This window comes from Stenella coeruleoalba (genome assembly GCF_951394435.1).
Source record: "Stenella coeruleoalba genome assembly, chromosome: 4".
In the NCBI taxonomy this organism is placed as follows: Eukaryota; Metazoa; Chordata; class Mammalia; order Artiodactyla; family Delphinidae; genus Stenella; species Stenella coeruleoalba.
The window spans coordinates 141,886,508-141,904,063 of NC_137149.1; the positions used below are offsets into that span (position 1 = coordinate 141,886,508).

The 17,556-nt window shown below is 43.3% G+C and overlaps 2 protein-coding genes across 2 annotated transcripts in view; one reads left to right on the forward strand and one right to left on the reverse strand.

The window, feature by feature from the left end:
- Positions 1-1,318: 1,318 nt before the first annotated feature.
- TIGD2 (tigger transposable element derived 2) lies at positions 1,319-8,866 on the reverse strand. Its single transcript, XM_079920230.1, has 2 exons — positions 8,564-8,866; positions 1,319-8,384 (listed from the first exon to the last, which is right to left on the reverse strand). The coding sequence occupies exon 2, from the start codon at positions 7,463-7,465 to the stop codon at positions 5,888-5,890; it is 1,578 nt and encodes a 525-aa protein (XP_079776356.1). The 5' UTR covers positions 7,466-8,384; positions 8,564-8,866; the 3' UTR covers positions 1,319-5,887.
- Positions 8,867-9,074: 208 nt separating this feature from the next.
- FAM13A (family with sequence similarity 13 member A) overlaps positions 9,075-17,556 on the forward strand; it is a 356,108-nt gene continuing 347,626 nt past the window's right edge. Inside the window, exon 1 of the mRNA XM_079920400.1 lies at positions 9,075-9,427. The gene's annotated coding sequence lies outside the window, so the exon portion shown is untranslated. The remainder of the gene's footprint in view (positions 9,428-17,556) is intronic.

Sequence of the window (17,556 nt, forward strand, 5' to 3'; positions counted from 1 at the left end):
GTACTGAATATTTGTACAGTGCAGGAGAAAACCCTTCATTCTCTAGTTTTTTTAGAAAAGCAACTTAGGCATTTTATGTACTATAGGCTAAGTATCTTATAAACACAATTAGGAGACAAAGACTCCCCCAAATACTAAAGTAAATCAGCAAATGGCCCCCAAAAGCTGATTAACAGAAAATGGAAATACTATTCTCTATATATTGTCCAACTATAACAGTAATTTTAAAAAATACAACCATACTTTGGGAGTCAGCTTTGTGTTGTGATTATTACATTGAAACAGCTTAAAATATGTTCGTTTGGATTAGATCACATTGATTATCAAGACTCCTATTGAATTCATCTTTTAAGTTACATTTTTAAAGCCAAAAAGGGGGAAAAAATCTGGGTTCTCTGTCATCTTAAATGAACACACCAAGACTATGTGTATAACCTCAGACATTTCTCATTAAGAAAAAAGAGTATCTTTATAACTTTATTCTGTTATATGACTTAAAAAAAATGCTTCAGTGGATGAGGAAAACTGTTTTCCTTAAGTTTACTTTGCCTTTTTTTAGGTTCAAAGGTAATTATGTTTTCTTGGTAATAAGTTCCAGACGAACAACATATTCTGAAATATAGTAAAGAACTGGGTAACATTTTTGTTGGTTTTAGAAGAAATTAGATGTGATTTGGTCGTAAGTTCAGCTATTAAGGTTCCTCTTGAGAACAAAAGCACTTTGGGTAGTTACTTCATAGGTTAATGAGGCTGAGTCCTACAGTCAATTTTTCTCTTCTAATTTAAGAAAAAAAAGTTAAATGTTCCAAAACCTCACTGATTCCTTTAATATCTGTAGAGTAACTCTAATCTATCATGTCCCCCAGTGATTTAATTAGTTACAGTGGTATTAGCTAATAATCTCATTACCGAGTCACTATGAACATACAAAAACCCAAAGGTCTATGTCTGAAGTTCTAGGGATAGTCATAAATTACACCTAAAGTTCTATAAAGGAACTACACTAAATATTTTCATATCCATCTTTAGGTTGACCAAAAACTGTGAAAGACAGTATGTATGCCTTACACATGTCATCACACATCTATAGCACCTTTTGTTTCTCACTTTCCAAATTATACTAAACAAGTATGTTCTTGACATGAGTCTGCAACCCAGGCAGGCTTGGTTCTTGGGGCAACCTAGACCAGAAGGAAGAGTGAAGAGCTAGGAACAAGGATAAGCACCCCCCCACCCGCCCAGGGATTTCCATGTAGAAAGGATGTCGGCCACCCCAATAACCTGTGGAGGCATGGCTGGATCTACCCTCTAGCCCCGGGCCTGACCTTCTGATCAGAAGATGATTTCAAAGATGCCCTCGTGATGACTGCATCTGTCTGTTGCATGGAGCTTCACTGAAGGACTTCCTGAGCCTGATGGATTTACAATGATACTCAGGTGCCTGGGGAATAGCCCTGGTGGAAGCATTCTCTGGAATTGCACACACCCAGCTAACAGTGGTTTTAAGGAAGCTTTTGGCTGACAGCCTCATGGATTCCTGCAGTCTGGATGCCCGCGGGGGAACAGAGGACCGCAGCTTCCTGCAAGGGCTGCAACCTCTGTCCCTGTCTCAGACAGGAGTGTTCGGCTGGTCTCTGCCAGCTCCCTTTGGGAACTCCTTCTCAAACGGGTATCATGCTTCACAGGATTGGTGTTGAGGATCACAAAATAGACTTTGCTTTGGGGAACGCCCAGCGTCAGGCCTGGCACATAGCAGACATCCAGCACATGAACTGGGCGCACCCCGTCCTCCAGGAGAGAATTTCACTACGGGACTTCCCAACCTGTGTCGAACAGGCAGGCCTGTGTTGGACTCCAGGACTGCAGTCCGGCCCTGGGAGGCACGGCCTGGAGGGAGCCCCTACCCTTGGCCACTAGGCCACCACTGTCCGGAGCTGAGAGGAGCAGCTTCTACTCCCTTCTTGGCCCCTAGCGACTATGTGACCTTAAGCAGATCAACTCCCTTCTCTGGGTCATTGGTAGGGAAACCGCCTAATTTCTCTTCTAAGCTGGGACACATGAGAGTAAAAAGGGCTCTGCAACACTTACTCTGAACAACCAGCGTAAATCAGGATGCTGCTGGGCAAGCCAGGCCCAGTGACCCCTGGACTCATCTGTTAGACGGGGGACCGCACTGATGGCGCTGCGTTCTGGCTGGGCCCGTCTGCTCCTCCGGTTTCCCCTGTGTTTGCACCGGCAGTTTGCATTTCTGCCTTTAGCATAAGAGCGCATCACCTCACAAGGATGCCTTCAGCTGCCTGGAAGAACCCATTTCTCTTTGAGCCCCGTTATCCCAGACTACAGCTAAAGCAGGCCCCACCTGTGCTTGTCTGTTTTTCTGTTTACTGATGGGCCCCTGTGATGACTGACAGCACACACTGTAGTCTTAAGGGCCTGAGGGACTCAGCACCGCCCTCTTACCTGTGGCAGCGACCCCAGCCAGCATTCCCAGTGACGAGGCAGTGCCCTAGACCTCAACAAGGGTGCCCAGGCCTCCCGGAGGTCTGCACAGAGTCACCATGAGAGAAGGACTGTGATTCATTCTCCAGCCTAAGCCTGGAGGCCAGGGATTCTCAGTGAACAGCCATAGGGTTGCTTAATAGCTGGTGTTTATGAACACCTGGAGTGTGCCCGTTTAACCTGCCACCCTTTTACACGTGAAGAAACTTGAGGTTCAGAGAGGTCCGGAAAGCTGTCAAGGTTATCTAGGGAGAAAGCAGAGAAGCTGGTGTTTGTACTCCAATCCATTACCCTTCCACAACCCCACTCCTTCTTCTGAGCCAGAGTTTCACAAAATGTGCCAATGAGATATACAAGGTAATTTGGGGTTACAGACTGTCAAGTTATAAAAAAAAAAAAAAGTTTTATATTGACTTTAACTTGGACTAGAAAGAGACCGCAGTCAGCACACAAGACCTGTGATTTTGCTTAGGGTGGAGATAAAGTATATGTTTAAATAAGACCAGGTGAACTTTGTGAAAATACTAGTAAGTAGACAGCCCTCCTGAAGGAGGGCTGCATTTGTAGTGCAGGTCCTGGCTCTGATTTGTAATACGTTGGGGGGCTTTGGCCACATCACTGGAGGCAGAGTGTCTCTGAGATCATGACCTAACTGTCTCCTGCTTCATGTCAACTGTGCCACTGAGTCCACCACGAGCTTCCTTAAATGCAGAAAATTCATGATGAAGGGACCACGGAGCTCAGTCTGAAGCTAGATTGAAAACAAAGAGTCCCAGAACAAGAGCACCATTATAATCCTCTAATTCTACTTGAATTGACTGTGCCTACTATCTGGGCCCTGCCGACTCTGTTATATTTACTGAGCATTCAAGGTTCTCCAGTCAACCCCTATATTACTCTCTGAAATTAAATTATGAAATAGTAAATATTCCCACTACACAAGTTTTTTCAAAGTATGCTCTCAGTTGCCAAACACTTCCCATTTGGTCTGAGTTCTGTGTCTTTCAAATCCTCTAAAAAATAGGCACTTTTATAAATGGAAAATTTATTAATTTCCATTTATAAATTTATTTAAAAATAGATGTGTGGATACTTTCTTTAAGGTGCACAAAGTCAAATGAGAGCACATTATTTTCTGTGCTGCTCAAACTAGGGTACGTACAAGGAGCATGGGGTTAACCAAGATAACACAATGCATCTTCCTAGAGGATATAATTAATATAACAATACCTGGAAAAGGAAAAAGATTTTTGTATTACAGTTAATTATGGAATTAGAATGCACAGTTTATATCGGCCTTTATGATAAAACAGGATTAAACCATTTCAATGTCATGACTGAAAGAAGTTGGAGAAGTTTTTGTTAGCAGAAAGCTCTGTGAAAAATGCAAAGCAGTATTCAAATATGTCATTACCATTTCCAGGCTTCAGAATCCCTTTGCCTCCAAGAAGCCAAATAGTCTCAGGACTTACCTGCACAAAGTTTCATTTCCTCAGGCCTCTCTAGTAAGTGAAATTGTGTAAACTGCGAGAGGTGTGTTAATAATAAGGTATGAATCCTCCCAAAGAAAATATTCTTAGAGGTTTTCCGAAAAGGCCTTTCTCGAACTCAAAGCCTCTGCTTTGTCAAAAGGCAGAATTCTGAGCTTAACAGTCCTCGTGAAGGACTGTCAGAGCTTCTAAAATCTCAGGTCAGTCACAACAAAGCTCCCAGTATATGGCTGGACCTAATTACCGTAACCAGTCTCCTGTGATATTTCTTTTACTCTAATTTTCTCCTGATCCTGTGTTACTTTAGTTTGGTCCTCCTAACTGCTACCTTGTCTGCTTTAAAGGTATTTTATTACTTCAGTAAACGAGGCCAATATCAGTAACAGATTCTGTGAACAAAGCCAACATCTATGCATTTTATTTGCAGGCCTGGAGCAAAGAAACTACAATCCCATTCCCATTTCCTTTTATAATTCAAACTAAGATGTCTTAAACGTGCCGGCATGCCTCACTGTGCCTAGCAGTAGATGGTCGGGAAATGATTTCTGAATTGGATTAACCTTCCAGTTTTCTTTGAAGTAAATTATTGTTATATTTCAGCTGAATCTAGTCACTTGCCTCTCTTTTATCTCACCTCCCTCTAAAGGGTTTTCCCACTGCAGCAACATCAGGGTTCAGTCACACACCGGATCTGTTGAGCACACTTCTGAAACATCATTTCTGCAACTCGGTAACAGGAGCTAACACTCAGAGGACTTTTTCTGAGCCGGGTCCTGTTCTAAGCCTGTATTACTTAAAATCCATATATTAACTCATGTACTCCTCAAAACACTCTCAGAGGCAGGTATTATTCCTGTTTTACAGATGGGTCAAGTAACTTGCCCGTGGTCACACAGCAGCCTATGCTGTCCTATAGGGCCTTTCTCATGTTCAATTTAATGTCAGTTCTCGTGGTGGCTCCACAAATGCACTGTGTGCTTATATTCTCCGTATTAGTTCTCAAGAAAAATACGCTATTATGAAAGCAAATGACGTACTTTAAAGCTTTGAAGTGTTACATCAAATAGCTTATTAAAGAGAAAAAACTACTTGCATATCTCTACTGATAAAGGATCAAAATGACAGATAACACAGTTTAATCCTTATTCTCTTCTAATAGCAATGATTTGGAAATGAAATCTGTTTTTCTGGAACAATGATGGCATTCTTTCCACAACTCTGAAGGAACTCTCCCTACTGCCAGATGAAATAAAAGTGAAGTGCAAGTCCTTTGCCTGGGGACGTTTTAACCTTATTTCTTCTTACTTCATTATACAGAGACAGCCAATCTGAATTTCTGATTGTCCAAATACTATTGGTATAGAAATGCCGTATTTCAGGCTTCAGAGTATTTTCCTTCAGTTCTCTGCTTTCACAGCGAAATACATGTACTTCAAGTATAATCTCTGCTGAGTTCTAAAATTTTCGGCAGGTGGAAAAAAACCGCGGTAGAAAGGCAAACTTACCCTCCACGTATTTCAGTTTGGAAACTGAAGTTCAGAGAAAGCCATAAAAATTCAATTTAAGAAAGATTTATTGATTGCCTAGAGTGCGCATGGTACTCTATTAGACAATGAAATTCAGGCACAAAACAGACACCGGATCCCTGGCCTCAGGTACCTTATGATGTAAATTAGTATAATACAGATTAGAAACAGACAAGATACATGTCAATGCTCACTTCCTAGGATGCACATTCAAGCACAGTCATTGAAGTAATCCAAAACAGCATCTACTCCTAAATTCATTAATAAAATATATTTGGCCCTGAAATCCACAGCACTGCAAACACGGTAATTAAGTTCCACTGCAGATAAAGTCACAAAGATGCAAACACACTGAAACCCTTACGAGGATTATTAATGACTTTTGCTATTCTGGGTCTTCTGTTTTCTTCTTATTATTGTTCGAAGCCTCCGCAACACCAGTTTATCAGACAGAAGCATGTCATCCTGTTGTTCTAGATAATCCAGTAAATTTTCGGTCCATTCGAGTGCAGCTTTGTGGCTAATATGCTTCTCCGGGTTCAGTTCTGTTTTTCTAGTCTTACTGGAAGGCTTGTGCTCGGCAGGCTTGGCCCGGTCCTCGGCACCTTCACTGTCGGTTAGCACTGGACAGTTTGAGTCATTACTCCGAGAGTCAAACCACTGATCGATATTCTCAAGGTCAACATGTTCACAGTCTTCTGTGTTCTGTAAAACTGTTGCTAAGTTAGCTGCTAAAATGGCTCCTTCATCAATATTCATGCCTGAATTCTCTTCATTGCCAGGGAAAAGTTTTTTCCATGCTTTGGTTATGGTACTTGATTTTACCATGTTCCAAGCTCTCGACACTTCATAAATTGCATCTAACACTGTCAAGTTCTTCCAGAACATTTTGGGGTCAATTCCTTCATCCACGTACTTCTGGAGAAGTCCTGCTCGGTAGTATCTTTTTACTGTGGCTAGAACTCCTTGGCTCATAGGTTGAATGAGACTTGTGACATTTGGTGGTAGATATTTCACAATTATTCTACCATCATCTGAACTCAACAGTTCTTCATTTGGATGGGCTGGGGGAAAATCCAAAAGGAGCACTGCTTTCTCTAGAAGCCCCTTGGATTTCAAATGCTTCTGGACCTGTGGCACAAAGTACTTTTCAAACCACTGTCTGAAAACAGAATGTTCTATCCATGCACTTTTTTGACTGAAATAAGTGACAGGAAGGTTCGAGAGGTCAGCTCCTTTGAATGCACGAGGCTTTTTTGCTTTCCCCACAACACAAAGATTAAGTTTGTGTAAACCTGTGGCATTTGCACAACACATGATAATGATTCTCTCTCTGCTTGACCTATAACCAGAAGTACTCCGCTCAGTTTCAAGAGCTAATGTCCTTGACGGTAGACATTTCCAGAACAATCCAGTTTGATCAGCACCATAAATTTGTTCTGGTTGTAGATTCTCTCGCTCAACGAATTCCTGAAAGTTACCACAAAACTCACTGGCGGCAGTTTCATCTCCTTTCAGTTTTGTTCCTTTACCAGCAGCCTTTGGAATACCGTGGCGCTGCTTAAATCGAGTCAGCCAGCCAGACGATGCATTAAAATCACCTTCCATCCCCAGGGCGTCAAAAAAGAACTTGGCTTGCTTTGCACAAATCGTTCCAGACACTGGAATCCCCTCTGTTTTCTGTTGGTTAAACCACTCTATCATAACTCTATCCAGTTCCTCATATGTTGATGACTTCATAGATTTACGTTTGGATACCCCACTTGTAGGATCTGAACTGTTTGCATAGTTTATTATCCTTTCTTTGTTTTTTTTAATATCACGCACTGTGGATTCACCAATTCCATACACCACAGAAAGTTTTTTGAAAGAGATGCCTTCCTCAAGTTTCTTAATAATGTCAAGCTTGTCCTTAATTGTCAACACCACACGCTTTCGTTTCCCCAACATTGTATCTAGTATTTTAGACGATTACTAGAACAAGATACGTAACAACTTAGATTTGGACACAATGAGACTAGAAAATGGGGTTTTAAGGTCCCTTTCCTCCCCCCCTAGGACCTAGATGGACAGTGTGCTGGCCAATTTCCAGACAAGGCCTACATGACTCTCTTCGCTTTGCTGTTTTGAAACTTACAAACTTCAAACAACAAGGACTGGCTCCACTTAATCCTACCTTCTGTCTTGCCTCCTCCTCCCTTAGTTTAAGATCTTTTCATGAACTGCGATCTCAGTGGCGATGACAACCAATATTGTACCAGCAAGGTCTCTAAAACAGTCACATTACATACTTGATTCTTGCCATCCTTATGGGCGAAGCTCTATGTTAAAGAAACTAAGACTCTGGTGGGAGTATTTGGGGCACTGTGCTAGGGAACAAAGAGTTGGAAGAAGGGCTTGCAAACCTGATAGGAAAATACAACGGGAAAACTCGCCCCCTGACTGCTGTCCTTGTCAGGCAGTGCGCTGTATGGAATGCTACCTCCCCAGGCAAGGGCTGCTACACGATGTGCAAGTGAGTGGTTATGGAAATCGTAAGCAATCAGGGTAAGGCAAGCTGAACAGAAGGGAGCGGTGCCAATCAGGTGAAAGGGGACAGGCAGGAAACTGTGTACTTTAACATGACACAAACCTCCACCTCATGTGTTTGGCAACTGAAAAGGAAAAAGGTGGACAAGAAGTGGTGTCACATGATTAAAGAAAGCATCAAAAAACTTCATTGGCAGAAATCAGGACTCATGGTAGAGGGTATGGGGTGGGGGAAGGCTCAGTGAAGATGTTACGATAATCCTGGTGAAAGATGATCCTCGATGGGCCAACAGAAGTAGTTCCTGTCGGGGGCTGTATAGGCACTCGGAGCCTCCGAAACCTAAAGGAAGATACCAAAAACATTTTTCTTTCAATATCAGGGTCTGTGGCATTACCCACATCTATCCTGCGACTGTGTTGAGAAAATTAACGCCTCCTAGGAATGTGATGGCTAAATACGACACAGACTGCTTTCAGGCATTATCTAGCGTGTCAGGGAATGGGACCTGCATTGCCTACCTCCTGAAATTAAGCGGTCAGAGAGGAGCCGCGTTAGCGAGGGCCTCTCCCCGCACGGAGAGCTCCGGAACGCCGGACGTCTTTGCTCCGTGGGAGCCCGGATTCCTCCGTGGACGCCAGCGACCAGGATGTCACCGCCGCAGCCAGCCAGCGAGCGGGCGGGCGCTTGGCCCAGGGGACGCCAGTCCGCGGGCCGGGGGCATCGCTCTCCGCCTGCCTTCGCGGCGGCCAAACCAACCTGAGAGCAAATGGAGTCTCCCGAGGGAGGCTGACACCGGCGGCGGCGGCGGCGGCGTCGGCGGCGCGGCGCGGCGGCGGCGGCAGCAGACAGCAGGCAGCGAGCGTCGCCGCCGGAGCCGGAAGGCGGGGGATTAGGGGGCACGCGCGCGCCCCCGCAGGAACGTTGTGTCGGCGAGGGGGCGGGGCCTCCGCGGGCGAGCGCGCGGCCCGGGGGCGGGGTCTCCGGCGAGCGGGCGGGAGGGGGCGGGCGCAGCCGCCGCGGAGTCTCTGGGCGCCGCGTGGGTTCTACTAAGGGCCCTGCTGCTCCAACCTGCAGACTGCTTCGCCGGCCAGCAGGGAGCGGTACAAGCTCACCTTGTCTCAGCCCTTTTCCCAGTGTCCCGGTTCCGTGGGCAAGGCTTCCTCCGCTCTCAGGTGCAATAAAAATCGCACCTTAGGAGGGCTCGCGAGAAAGCTGCGCATCCTCAGGTGTCCCGAGCGGGATGCGAATGGGGCAGGGCGAGCGCACGTGGAGCGTGTTTACAAATAGCGGCCCCGGCGTCCGCCCCTCCCAGCGCCGACTCCCGGGTATCCCCAGTCCGCCCGCCGCGGCACGACAAGCCGGAGCAAGGACCGCGAGCCAAGGTAGGAGAGAGCGGACGCGGGTCCTGGCCGAAGGCAGGGAGGCTGGCTCCCCTTGGAGACTGGGGGGAGAGGAGAGGACGTGGGGCTTACAGTCTGCAGCACCCATCCGAGCGAGCCCTGGACAGGTGGGGCGCAGCGGAGGGCGGTCAAACTGGATATCAGGTCTCTCCTCCCTGGTGGGTTGCTCGAGGGTGTGAGTCACGCTTTCCGTAGAAGCTGCTCTGTGCAGAGCTGCCTGTGCCCGAGTCTGTGGGAAGCTCCCTCGTGACTTTCCTGCCGCTCCTTCACTGCCTCTGCTTGTAGGTAGTAGTAGTAAGAGAATTGCAGTTTGACAGAGGCTCCCTTGGTTTGTTTGAAACGGAGATACTGTACGTTTCTATCTTGGCATTTTAAATGGAGGGAATGCGGGCACCTGTGTGCTAATTACCCTGCGATGAACCGTGCCTTCTCCGCGTTCCCGGACTCGCTTCCCCGCTGGGCCCTCGGAGCCTTCCCTGGAGAAGGGAGCTCCGCCTTCCTCCTGTAGCACCTGTTTACCGAGGAAACGCTTTTCGTCTTTCCTTTATTACCCTTTCTTTTCTGTATAATTTGAAAAAATGGAGAAGCCTTCAGTTAAGTTTCTCTAATTTCTGAACATAAATGTCTAACCTTTTTCGTTAACATAAAGTAGCGTAGTAATTCCTCATTTATTTGCAAAGGCCACGTTGTTGCTACAGTGTTTCAAAAGGGAACTGACCTGAGCATTCTTAATGCAGAAAAGATGTTGATTTTAAGGCTTCTAATTATCTGACTTCCTTGCCCAGACTGCTCAATTGCCTTCCTCAAAATCGTAGCTTTCCCCTGTCTGACGTGTTGGAGAATCTTTGATCTCCTAGATACACTGTGAAGTTCTAGTGGTTTTTGACAAATGTCTGCTTTTCCTGAAGGTAATCTCCGCCCTCCCCCCCCCCCAATCAACCACTCAGTCTTGGTTGACTATTTTGGATAAAGTGCAACTTCATGCTAGTTTTGTATCATTTTTTAAAGTTTGCCTCTTTTCTCTGATAGTTGTAACAAGCGTGAAAACAGTTGTATCCGAGGTATGAAACGTTATTCTTTCCTCAGAAGGGAAGAGAACTGACATTTACTGACTGCCAATCAAAAGACACTGGCAGAAGTTGGCAACCTGATTTTCCCCCTACTGGGGTCACTGGTCCCATGATATTTAAATGAAATGAACTCTGCCTCTTACCTCCCTCCTCCACTATCTCTGGGGTTTAATTTTCTTCCAGACACCACTTGGTCCTTTCTGTTTCTGAATCCTCCAGCTTGCTTGTGTCTTACCACTTAGAACTGTTCCCTTTTCATCACCTTGTGTAAGTTCAAATCTGGAACACAGCCCACATTCCTTGATTTCCTCAAAACACCACTTGGTAGGAGGCAGTTGTATTTAGCCAACTTTTAATGAGACTTTACCCAAGGGGGCTTCCCTGGTGGCACAGTGGATGGGAATCTGCCTGCCAATGCAGAGGACACGGGTTCGAGCCCTAGTCCAGGAAGATCCCACATGCCGCGGAGCAGCTAAGCCCGTGTGCTGCAACTACTGAGGCTGCATGCCACAACTACTGAAGCCCGCGCACCTAGAGCTGTGCTCCGCAACAAGAGAAGCCACTGCAGTGAGAAGCCCACGCACCGTGGTGAGAAGTAGCCCCCGCTCACCACAAGCAACGAAGATCCAATGCAGCCAAAAATAAATTAAATTAAATCTTAAAAAAAAAGACTTTACCCAAGACAGCTTTACACGAGATCCTTTCTTCTAACAGACTTGTTCCTTTTTGTTGGGGGGGGGGAGGGGTTGCTAATTGCAGCAGATATACATTAGAGTACAAGGGGGGAATCCTTAATATAGAATGTCTGTCAGTCTTGTTTTATTAAGAGCCTAGCTGGCCACAGGGAACTTCTTATTGCCAATTCTTTTCTTTGGGTCACAGTCTTGCCTCCATCTTGCTTTGCTGTCCTCTCCCTTCTCTCTCCAGCATTTTTCTCAAGGCCCCTTCTCTCCTTCCCTCTCAGCTGCTTGTGAAATCTTAAGATTCTTTTTCCTTTATTACGCAGAGTCATTTCGTATACTGTTCTGTTTTCTAGTTGTCCCTTACCATTCACTGTGGTTTATTCTCTAATCAAAAGACACTTCACTCCTGTGGAGTTCTGCCACCAGTATTTCTTTCCTTCTACATATACACAGTCTCTCTTAATCCTTGTAATAATACTATGAGGCTGATGTTACCTCATTTATGTACAGGGGGAAAAAGGCTAGAAAAGCGTATGAATCTATCAAACATAGGTTGTAGAATGGAGTTTTATTTGGCTTTAAAACAACATTCTCTGCCCACGCTATCACAATCGAAGTATTTAATTTAACTCAAAGACATGAAAAGAAGAAAGTGTATCATGATTACTTTTTTGCAAAATTAAAGTTGCCCTTTATTAAAATGGAACTTTTGACATTAACCTACCAAGAAGGCATTCTAGTTGTGAGAGCCCTTCGAGTCTGCAGCTGTGTTCATCAGACATAGCATTTAATTTATTAAATGGGAGTTTTCTTAAAATTACTCCAAATCACCTGAAAATGGCTCATGTTTCTCACCATTACAAGCTCTAAATTCCTTTTCTGCTGAGATAATATCAGTGCAAGTACATTATGTGCCTCATTTTCAGTGGTATCCTTTATTCATAATAGTTTTGTAGCAGAATAGAAAACCTCTAGGCAGAGTAAATTTTTAATTTTAAAGGAACTGCTTCTTTGCTTTTGGGGCTCCATTTAGTTTATCATTGACCATCATCTACTTGGAGATTTTTGTTTGATACCTGAATTAGCTACTCCAATAGGCTTAGGATGAGGACATGATAACATTATTCCATATGTATTAAACTGATTTAATATCAAATAGTATTTCTCTGTTAATTGAAAATTTTACTGCCAATGGAAAATCAATGGTTTTCACAAAAAAGGTTTACTGTTAACTATTTTATGGGGCATAAAATATAGAGGGGAATTTTCAGCTAAAATATAATTTTGGGGGTGTGTTTTATGGCAAATAAGCTGTGAAACAGCTGTGATCAGTAAAATGAAAGTTTGTACTTTGAAGTCTCTTTCAGCTGTAAAGTTATTTATATTGTAGACAAAAGCTCAAATTATTCACTTTTAATATAAACATTTTTCTTTTAAATGGTTAAAGGTAGGAACACTTTTCCGCTTAAATTTCTTGACACAAGTAAGAGATCAGATTACTCATTGGAAAGTCCCATTCCTTTAAAAAAAAAAGTTAACATGATGTGGAAAGATACTGATGACTTACACTCTTGTGTCATAGAATCAGGTAGATGCTCAGCAGGGAACTTTTAAACTTAATTTTGTTTTCCATGTTTCTTTGTTGGCTGGCAGCGTAAGTAAAGAGGAGAGAATGAGTTCCTGGAGGGTAGAAAAGATTTAATAGGGTTGGAAGAAGGAAGATTGCTAGTGGAAATGTTAAAGAAAAGTTAGAAAAACGTGTGGATATAAATTGAAGAAACCTGTGAATTGTTGCTTGATGTCAGCAATGTGGGTGGGAAACTTGAGTGAACTTTACATAGTACCCACCTTACCTTTCCAAACCTGCTCAGTTTCCAACTGTTCTCTAGAGGAGCCTGCAGTTCCATCAGATGGGTCAAATCAGGTTAATGAGAGACTGCGGGGCATTACTCTCCCTGTTCCCGGCACATGCAGCTGCATGGTTTCAGGCTACTCATTCTTTTTCTCCTTTAGCCTAAAAAGTCCTCTCCTTCTGCTGTTAATCTGTACATCTTTCAAGTTCTAGTTTGTCCCCAAAGCTGCATTATTCAAGGTTCCTCAGACTTTATGGGTTTGTATCTCCTGGGGTCCAACATCCAGATTCTGGGGTCCACCCCAGGGATGAAGCCCAGGAATCCTTATTTTCAGCAAGTATCCCAAGTGATTCTAATATGCTAAAGGTTGAAACCTTTATACATGGACAATCGTTGTGAATGAGATTCTTCTCTTAAAACATATTCTTTGGGGAGAGTTTTTCTTGTCTCTTCCCCTCCTCCCTTCTTAAATTATATAGATATTTGAAGGAAAATATGAAATCCAGAAAAACGAAAAGGGAAAACAATCATACCAACATTCAGAGATAACTCCTCTTAATAGTTTGGTGTGTATCCACGTTCTTTCTTGTATCACTGTAACTGTTATGTAATGTGTGTGATTTTTATATGCGGATTTCAATAGGAACATGAAGTTATAATATACATAAAATTTTACACATGCTTTTATTAACAACATACGATAAATATTTTAGGTGTTGTTGGTTCCCATCAGCCAGACACCGGCAAGAACACACCCTTGCCCAATTAGGCTTACTACTGCAGCAACGGTGATCCGCACCTTGGAAAACCATGGCCTGGCTCAAAAAGAAGGGTCAGGTGGAGCTTATTATAGGATTTGGATAAGGTGGTTTTTAGAGAAGTTTAAAGAAAGTGAAGGGTCTGTTCTGGGCTGCGTGCTGTCAAAGAGCAGAGGCAGTGTGACTGTTAGGTATCTTAATTTTTATCCAGGAAGCTAGAGGAACAGGCTAGAGTCATCACTGGAGAAGAGGCAGTAGTCACTCCTGCTAACCAGAAGAGGGGGATGCTTGGTCATTTTTGTGACGGCGCAGCATTCCGCTTCTTTCCTGGTTAAATTTTCAGTTCAGGCAAGATTAGAGAATGATCTTGTTTTTGTCTTGTTTCACTACAGTCATGGAGAGTCCTCTTCCAATGTCTGAAATTAATTACATTCCTCAGGGTAACACCATGCCTACCTTGTTCAAAGCTTTCAACCCATACTCAAAGGGTCCAGGATCCAAAAAAGTTTAAATAATAATCATTGATAAATTTAAATAATAATCACTAGCTCATTCAGCCTTGAAGGTATCCCTAACGCAACTAGCTGGTCATATTATGATGCAATTCTACCTTATGAGACTCCCTTATGCTTGAAGATGACAATTATTAACACCTGCTGCAATGCTTCTAGATTAAAAACGACCTCATGATAGTGTTTCTGAAACTCAATTTGGATCAACTGTAGAAGTTCTCATCACCCAAAAAGAAATACCATACCATTAGTGGTCATTCCACATTCCCTCCAACACTCTCTCTTTTTCCTCAGCCGGCAACCACTCATCTAGACTTTTCATATAAATGGAATCATACAATATATGTCCATGGTGACTGGCTTCTTTCACTTAACAAAATGTTTGCAAGCTTCATCCTGTTGTAGCATGCGTCATACATTGTTTCCTTTTATTGCTAAATAATTGTTATATGGATATACTATATTTATCCATCTGTTGCTGGTGAATTTCAGGTTCTTTCTTTGTCGCGAAAGAATTCGGAGACGAAGTGATGGGTAAGAACCAGATTTATTTAGAGAGAAACATAGTCCACTGACAGAGTATGGGCCATCTCAGAAGGCAAGAAGCAAGAGGCCTCAAAATATGGTGTGGTTAGTTTTTCTGGGCTGGTAAGTTCATAGGCTAATGAGTGGGAGGAGTATTCCAACTATTTTGGGGAAGGGGCGGGGATTTCCAGGACATGGGCCACCTCCCACTTTCTGGCCTTTTATGGTTAGCTTCAGGGTTGTCATGGTGATGGTGGGTGTGTCGTTTAGCATGCTAATATATTACAATGAGCGTATAATAAGGCTCAAAGTCTGTTGGAAGTCACATCTTCCGCCGTCTTGGACCTAGTTGATTCTCACTAGTTTTCGTCATGTACTATGGCCGTGTCATTCTTTTAAAGGTTGTGCCTTGCCCCCTTCCCTCCTGTTTCACATGTGTCAGTTGACGGACATTTAGGTTGTTTCCACTGTTTGGCTATTATGCGTAATGCTGCTGTGAACATCCATGCACAAGTTTTTGTGTGGACATATGTGTTCATTTCCCTGAGGTATACAGCAGATTGGAATTGCTGGTTCATGTGATAACTGTGTATAACCTCTTGAGGAGCTGCTTTCTAAAGCCCTTTACAGTCTTACAGTGTGTGAGGACCCCGTCTTATCCAGACTGCTGTAACAGAATACCACAGACTGGGTGGCTTATAAACAACAAATGTATTTCTCACGTTCTGGAGGCTGGAAGTCTAGAACCATGGTGCCCTCAGATTCAGTGTGATGGCTGGCTAGGACCCACTTCCTGGTTGATAGATGCCTTCTTGCTGGGTCCCCACATGGTGGAAGGGGTGAGGGATCTCTGTGGGTCTCTTTTATAAGAATCTGTTAATGAAGGCTCCACCCTCATGACCTAAGCACCTCCCCAAGGCCTTGCCACCTCATGCCATCACAACCGGCATTAGGATTTCAACATGAATTTTGGAGGGACGTGAACATTCAGACCACAGTGGCTCCAGGGTCTCTGCATCCTCACCCACACTTGTTATTAGCTGTCTTTTTTTGTTTATAGCATCCCATTGGGTGTGAAGTGGTATCCCATTGTCGTTTGCCTTTCATTTCTCTAACGGCTCATTGGATCATCGCTTGAGGTGCTTATTCACCATTTGCAGATCTTTTTTGGAACTACATCTATTCAGATCCTGAACTCACTTTATAATTAAGCCATAACAGAGGTACAATGTTAAGTGTCAAGTGTTCCAATTGACTGTTCCTCCACTGGCTTTCCTAGAGGGAAGATATAAGCATAAGAACCTTCTGAGGAATAGCTCTGTATTTAGTCCAACTGATGTTGAAAATACTTCTCATGATATACTGTCACTTTACTTAAGGATTCATGTGATAAATTCTGGCTATCTTTAATGTCAGAAGAAAAGATTATGACTTCCAGAAGAAATGTGACTTCCTTTTATCTGACAGAAGAACTAGGTGTGTCCATTTCAGCACTGACTTACACAAATCTATCAGCTTTGGTTGGTGCTCAATTGCTATAGCTAACTCCTTTTGAATTCCTGGTACTTTTCTTTTTCTTATCCATTGGTTGTTTTTTTTTTTTTAGTCTTAATGTTTTAGTGGTAACTCTCTTTTTATATTACAGTTACCTCAACCATTGTTTTAGAAGCATGTAAACAATAAAATTAAGAGACCAGACAGGCAGTATATCTTAGCGATAAACCTTATGAGTTCTAGAAACGCAGTCTCTGATTTGTACATCTGACTGCCACCCACCAGCCCTGGAATCTCCAGCTGGTTTTATAGAATCTTTCACATATCAAAAACGGGAATAAAAATCATACAGATTTTGGTTTTGTTATAAGGATGAACTGAAATAGAAATTGCTTTGCAAAGTACCACACTCTCCTAGCAAGTAAATACTAGCTGTGATTTTATTATTTCCTACATCTTTTTTTTTTTTTTTGCGGTACGTGGGCCTCTCACTGCTGTGGCCTCTCCAGTTGCGGAGCACAGGCTCCAGATGCGCAGGCTCAGCGGCCATGGCTCACGGGCCTAGCCGCTCTGCGGCATGTGGGATCTTCCCGGACCGGGGCACGAACCCGTGTGTCCTGCATCGGCAGGCAGACTCTCAACCATTGTGCCACCAGGGAAGCCCTCCTACATCTTTTGACTAGAAGGAAACACTTGCATTCTCTCAACTTTTTAAGAAAAGAGACTTTGAAAGGAGCTAAAAGACAATAGTGCAAAAGGCCAAATGAATTCATACAGATATAATGATATTGTAGAGTATTTGCAAGAGGGGATGTGTACCTGTGGTTGTCATTATAAGGGGAATTCACAAACCTACCTCAGGATTATTTATTAAAAATTCTTATCTCATTAATTCAAAACAGTTGCACATTTTCTTTCCTTGCTTTAATCCTAAATCACAGCACATTACGTATACTATGTTTCGGACAGATTTTTAGCCTGATTTTAGGTATCTGAAAGGAATAGTAAACATATAAAACGTGGGTATGATGCAATTGACAGTCTTCAGATGGTCATACTTTGGAAATATGTTTGAAATATACCTTATTATCTTTGTCCTCCTTTATAAGGTTTGAAAACCAAAACTGGAGAGAAAGTTTTTAAAATGGAGAGAGGGAAGTCTAACTCTAGTCTTTATAGTTGCATTTATTGTATCTCTCAACCTAAACCCTGACAC

Excerpts from the sequence above, each read along its gene's own strand:
- TIGD2 (XM_079920230.1), bottom strand. The coding sequence starts at position 7,465 with ATGTTGGGGAAACGAAAGCGTGTGGTGTTGACAATTAAGGACAAGCTT.